This window comes from Cannabis sativa, chromosome 5 (genome assembly GCF_029168945.1).
Source record: "Cannabis sativa cultivar Pink pepper isolate KNU-18-1 chromosome 5, ASM2916894v1, whole genome shotgun sequence".
Classification (NCBI taxonomy): Eukaryota; Viridiplantae; Streptophyta; class Magnoliopsida; order Rosales; family Cannabaceae; genus Cannabis; species Cannabis sativa.
In genome coordinates this window covers 4687718-4694358 of record NC_083605.1, presented here as the reverse complement: position 1 = coordinate 4694358, position 6641 = coordinate 4687718, and the positions used below count along the sequence as shown (strand labels likewise).

General features: G+C 36.6%; 1 protein-coding gene across 1 annotated transcript; it reads right to left on the bottom strand.

Moving 5' to 3' along the window:
* Positions 1-297: 297 nt before the first annotated feature.
* Positions 298-3338, bottom strand: LOC115716844 (protein BOBBER 1). Its single transcript, XM_030645750.2, has 6 exons — positions 2789-3338; positions 1526-1698; positions 1375-1423; positions 842-1008; positions 592-675; positions 298-498 (listed from the first exon to the last, which is right to left on the bottom strand). Exons 1-6 carry the CDS (start codon positions 3171-3173, stop codon positions 460-462), a joined length of 897 nt encoding a protein of 298 aa, XP_030501610.1. The 5' UTR covers positions 3174-3338; the 3' UTR covers positions 298-459.
* Positions 3339-6641: the final 3303 nt, after the last annotated feature.

Genomic DNA, 6641 nt, shown 5'->3' with positions numbered 1-6641 from the left:
ATATTAATTTATGCACTAAAGCTTTCTTTTTGACCAAACCACTAACATTTTATAGTGTTAGTTCAAGAATAAGTTGATGAAAATCATGAGGAGAATAATTTTTGTTCTCCATTATTATTTCACTTTTGAAACCCTTATGAAATGTTTGGGTCGTTGTAATCATAACAAAAATGAGATAAAAATCTTTGCTTTTGGTTAGAAGAATACAAAAAACGACACATAAAATCGAAACTAACATAGAGAGTATTTGGGTTTTCTCAACTAATTTCCGCGAGGAAGATGAATCAAACAAAACGATTAAAATATAAACTTTGCTATTATTATATCATTATATGATAAGAGTTCAGAAACAGTCTAGCATCAAAAAATGACAAGAAAAATTGAGGTAAACCCTAATAGGTAACTTGTATCCATATGGTAAAGTTGGGATGAAACACACATTTTTGAATGGCAAGCAACTTATGAAATCTTAGCCCTTGAAAAATCCATCTCCGGGTGCTGTCAAACAAAACACACAAATCTTTATTAGTAAATATATGTGAGGAGTTGATTTTAAAAAAGATGGTTAATTTTTGTGTCTTAGGGTTTCACCTCAGCCATGAATTTCTTCAGAAGGTTCTCTTTCTGCATTTCTTCACTGCTTGGGAGTCCCATAGACTTCTGTCTCTGATCAAACTGTAAACAAGAACAAAATGGTTGGATTATAGTTTCAGTGGTCTATGTAGCCAAAGCATCTGTCTGAATATGTAAAGCATAAACTAAAGAACTCAGCTGAGTATGAACCTGATGAAAAAAATTTAAAGTCCCTTTTTGATGTGAATAATGAAAACATAAAGCTTACCATCATCTTTTCAACTGTCTGTCGAGTTTCTGGGTCCAGGTCAGATAACTTGCTTGATTCAGGTTCAACTTTTTGGGTGTCAATCTCAGGATCACCTTTCACCAAAGATTTCCACCAATCCATTTGATCATGCTTGGTCAAAAGAATAGAGATAGAACTTTGATCCTCTGCATTAAGGATGGCACATTCAAAAACTCATATGAATACAACTTTCAAATATCAAAGACTATCACATTCTCAGACATGGCACACACACAGTGATCCCACAATCACATATGCATTCTCAGGCATAGCAGAAGATTTGGCAATCTGATATTACCCGTTACTCATGAATAGAACCAGAAACTTGGTCATGAATAAAATAACCCAGCAAAAGCACATAAAGCACAAACTCCAAAATGTTGAGCACAGAAAGAATCAAAGTAAAAATTTTAACAGTCGATTGGTAAGCCCAAACATTTACGTTGTGAGTTGTTTTGATATACAGAATAGTCTTTGGAAAAATGATTTTATATGTGTTTGCAGTACCATACCTATGCTCCAGTAACAATCATCAGGCTTGACGGGCCGAAAGAGCTCCCCCTACATGAAATTGATTTTTATATTATAGTCGGCGGTAGCAACAAACAAAATTAACAAAAGAAACTCCACCAAACAGCTATTACATTACAGACTCATACTTACATCAATGATAGGTGGCTGACCCTTGAGTCCAACCTTTAGATGGTTCTTCTTTATATCACAGACAACCGACCTTGACTTGGTTCCAGCGGGCACTGGGATAACTGCAGTAACTTCTTGCAGGCTCTGCGTCCATGAGTATTTTTCAAGATCAAGCCCATTCCCAAGATTGGGAGCTGTCCAAAAGTTCATAATGTTAAGTGAAAGGGTACAAGAAAACAAATACTAGGCAATGTAGAACAAAATAAGATATAATGCTTTAAGTTCGCATAAGAATGCCAATACTATTATGAATTTCTTAAACCCTAAAGGCAAAACGGAGTCAAAGTTTAACCAATATGACAACTCACGTAAACACTTGATAATGTCTACACCTAAGATTTGCAGCTAACTAAAATTCAAATTTTCGACAGCTACCTAACTATAATTATGTGAAATTAACTTATTGTCTAACCCCACATAAAAGGATCTCTATCTATATTGCATAATTCACACTTTATTTTCATCAGCATCCAAATCAAAAATAAAAAGACTGCGGTATAGCACTTCAAATCCCAACAGAAATCAGTTATCCGTTTTTAATTGATCTTGGTCCCAACTAACTTAGCTGTCACTTAGTTAAGTTGTATCTTGAAGCCTTATATATTCAAGAATGAGGCTAGTGAGTACAGAGAAAGAAAGAGCTGGTTTCTTGGGGAGTTTTGCATGGACTAGCTTAACTGTTTGAAAGGGCTTACTCGGATTTAGAGAGATTTATATAATATATATATATATAAAAATATATACGCACACACATCTGACTGGGTGTTTCTCTGTATAGCTCGACTGTGACTCTTGTACTAAAGTTGTTCTGATTGGGTAAAGGAAAGGGATAGTGACTCTAGCACTGGATGTAGGAACAACATCGCATTGATGTTGTGTCCGAACAAGCATAATTCTTTGTTGTTTTATATGCTTTTCTTTGATTTAATTCTTGTTCCCTAATTGTTTATTTTATGTTCTTAAACTGAGATAGTTTAATTCTGTTATTGGATCTTGAACATTGGTTTTCAGTCTTGAATTTTCTTCAAAGATATTAACCCAAAGAAAAATCCTCTTATACTACCACACCCTACATACTATCTAATAGTCCTAATAATTACGCAAGAGCTAAAATCTTTGCGAAAAATGATAAGAAAAAATTAAGCAAGAACTAAAAGAAATTCAAATCTTTGCAACAGTGTTAGTAACCAAATGTGGAGAACTATATGGAGAAATGTTCCGTACCTCTGAGACCGCTTTCCTCCTTGTTTTCTACTTTCACAGGAGACTTTTCCTCCTCTTCTTCTTCTTTCTTAGGCACCACACTCACCTTCTTCTCCTCGACCTCTTCCACCTTTCTCCTCTTACTCTCCTTCTCCTTCTCCTTAGCGACGCGAGCAACAGACAAAATCTCCTTCTCCGCGGTAACTTTGTCGAGAAAATCACTATGTTGAGCGACAAATTCGAAAACTTTGTCCAAGAACCCTAGCGGATTGGAGGGATTCAAAGTGGCAGTAAAGGACGCCGTGGCTGATGATGATGAAGAAGGGGATGCGGAGGGCTTGAGATTGGGGTTGGGCTTAGGTTTGGTCTCTTTGTGCTCTTCCTCGAACTCGGAGATTATCGCCATAGCTGGGTGTGAATCGGATCAGAGAAATGAATGTGAGCTGAGAATGGTGATTTGAGAGTAGTGAGTCTGAGTAGGGTTTAGACTTAGATTTGACCACCAATCAAGTACATACATATTTATATAGTCTCTGAGTTATCTAAGTTTAGAGTGTTCTAGAATTACATTCTTACAAAATAAAAGGAAATTGTCCATTTTCAACTAAGACACGTGTTGTCTGATTTTTCTAATTTTTTCATATTTTGATTTTTTGTTCTTCCAATAATTATATTAAGGCAAATTATGTAAAACCTCATATACTTTTTGAAGAATTGCATACTACTACCTATCTTAGCCGTTGGATTCCGAAAAAAATGAACTTTGCTATGATCTAAGGGATATGTGATGTTAACTAGGGGTGTTCATCAAACTGCTCAAACCGCTCGCACTGTACCACACCGCAAAAAAAATACGGTTTAAAATTCTTTACAGTGCGGTCGCGGTTTGAATTTTTCATAAACCGCGCGGTGCGGTGCGGTGCGGTTTGCGATTTTGAATTGTGTATATACGGTTCAAACCGTACCGCACCGCATATAATAAAAATACCAATTTTTATATTTATTTAGGTTCAATATGTGAAGACCCAACCTAAGCCCACTAATTATTGTATTGTTAAAACTTGAAACTTTTTTTTCATATTTATTTTCAAGACTTGTGGTATTTTTGACAAGTGTTGCTCAAAATTTGTTGTATTTGTGATAATTTAATTATTTAGTGATAGTCCAAACCGCATAAACCGCACCGCACCATTTTATGCGGTGCGATTTTTGCGGTTTTTTAGTTTCGCGGTGCGGGTGCAGTTTGGAATATTGAAAAAACCACATGTGCGGGTTGGTTTGAAAAAATAGTCAAAAACCGCACCACCCGCACCGCGAACACCCATAATGTTAACCAAAAGGTAAAGGCAATATAATAATAGAAATTTTGTGCCATTGTACTTTATTTTTATTTGCAAACTCATATTCTTCTTCTCTTCAATAAATACATTTTGGCAATTGGACACGTTTTTTACTCTACTTATATGTATGTAGAAATTTACTCTAATAATGTTAAAATAATTTCAAGGATGACACGCACAAATTGAGAAATGGTCTAAATTTTTTATGTGAACGAATATAGCGTTAAGGGCGTGTGATGCTCTCAGTTTTCTCTCATGGCGAAGAAGAAACAGATTGCTTCGAAGCCAGCCAAGGTTGTAATCGATGAAGGAACTTCTGATACTGATCTCCCTTCAATCCAAAAGGAAGAAGAAGACCCAACTGGAACTGAGATATTCCATGATTCGTGTGAGATTCTGGAAGGAGAACACGCAGAGCTCGATCAGAACAAACCCTAAATCATGGGCAAAGGAGGTTAAGCAATTGGAGCAAATGGATTTTCAGACGTCGGCAAAGAAAGTCTGGAGTAAATTTAAGACAAATCAAGTACGTACAACCTCGACCAAACTTGAATTTACTGAACCAATTAAGGTTGGAGACCAATCGGTTGTAAAGTTGGATGTTGATGAAATTGAATGTGAAGTTGAGTTCTAGAAAAATTCTGTTGTTTGTATTGTTTTGGGTGCTAATCCACCATTTAGAGTCTTTGAAGGGTTTATCAAACGAGTATGGGGAAACCTAGGAGTGGAAAAAATTGTAAGGATGCACTCGGAATTTACACTGGTTAGTTTTAGGGATGAAGAAACTAGAGATCTCATTCTTGAAACAGGTGTTATATATTTTGATAAGAAGCCCGTGATCCTTAGGCCCTGGACTACAGATATGGACTCTGCTAGAATGGTAAAGTCTGTTCCAGTTTGGGTGAGATTGAATGGATTGGGTTTACAGTATTGGGGGGAAAACAATCTTAGTGCTCTTGTTAGCACAATTGGTAAACCAATCATGGTGGATAAAGTCACTGCGAATAGGACAATGGTGAAGTATGCAAGAGTCTTGGTGGACATGGAGATTTCTGAAAATTCGCCAAAGACGATTGCTTATATTAATGAGAGAAAACAGTTGGCTGAACAGCAAGTTAAGTATGAATGGCTTCCTTCTAAATGCAAGGCATGTGATTCACTTGGCCATACGGTAGCTAATTGCAATAAAGAAAAGAGTCATGTGTGGAGGAAGAAGGAGCAGAAAAAAAGAAGAAGGAAGAACTGGAAAAATAGCACAATAAAGAGCAGGGTCCAACAGAGAATTCGAAACAGCAGGATATTGGTTCGGTTCCAGGGGATAAATGTGAGGAAAAAGAAGTTGCTCCAACTCAGGATTTGAAGGGAAAGGAGCAAGAGAATAAACCTGAGGATACTAACTGGATCACTCCCAGGAAGAAAGGTTCAAAAGTGGTGGTTAATGCTGGTTCAAAAGTTGTTACTAGGAATGGTTATGAGATTCTTTTGGAATCTGATGAGGGAGGATTGGTTACTAACAATAATATGTGATTTGATGGAAGTGTGTAACATTTTAGGGTGGAATGTGAGGGGTTTAAATAAAAAAGAGAAGCAGAATTCTGCTTTAGAAGTTTGTAGATTGAATAAGGTTGGCCTTGGAGCCTTCCTTGAAACCAAAATAAAAAATGAGAAAGTTAGTGAGATGATGGCTAGTAGCTTTCCTAATTGGGATTTCTATTCTAGCATCACTATCACTAATTGAATCATCCTTTTTTGGCAAGCTAAGTTTGTTCATGTTGATGTGTTGTATGAGACTAATCAGTTTGTGCACAGCAGGGTCAAAGTGGTAGGGAACTCAGGAGATTTTTTCTGTACTCCAGTTTATGGCAGCAACAATCTTGCAGAAAGAAAAGAGATGTTTGAGGATCTTGCTAGATTAGGCCATGTCAATTCTCCTTGGCTTATTCTAGGAGATTTTAATGCCATGTTTGGGTTCCAAGATAAGAATGGGGGTAAGCCAATCTTAGCTAAGGATATTGAAGATGCTCAACAATGACTTTTGTTGGGTCAAGTTGAGGAGGTTAAGAGTGCGGGAGCTTACTTTACTTGGACAAATAAGAATATGAATGATTTTAACCATAGTTCTCTTGGCTTTGCTTCTTAGTTCTTTATTTGACTATCCATTACTTGTTTAAAGTAACAATAGATTTTAATCACAAGTGTCTTCCAAGTCATAACAGGGTGAGTTCCTTGAAACCCTCCCACTACGACAAGGTACCGTGACTTTCTATCTAAGAACATAAGTGGTATTATCCTCATCGATTGTGTAAAAACAACAGAGGCAGTGGGACCATCTTATATGAAACGAAGTGAAGAAAATAGAAAATGGGAGTTTTGGATAATCTGAAACGAAAATAGAAAATGAAGTTTTGCCCTAATGTAAAAAAAAGAAGAAGAAGTTAGAAGTAGAAGAGGGCGATGAGTGAAGAAGGAAGAAGAAGAGAGGAGGACAGTTGAGGTTGATATGACTAATGGTGGTCATGTCAGTTTTCATTTTT

What these genes read in the sequence shown, in the direction of transcription:
- LOC115716844 (XM_030645750.2), bottom strand. Translation starts at nt 3,173, where the DNA reads ATGGCGATAATCTCCGAGTTCGAGGAAGAGCACAAAGAGACCAAACCT. An exon ending in TGATTGTTACTGGAGCATAG is followed by an intron (nt 1,009 to 1,374) that starts GTATGGTACTGC and finishes TCCTTAATGCAG; the next exon opens with AGGATCAAAGTTCTATCTCT. An exon ending in TGAAGAAATTCATGGCTGAG is followed by an intron (nt 499 to 591) that starts GTGAAACCCTAA and finishes TTTGTTTGACAG; the next exon opens with CACCCGGAGATGGATTTTTC.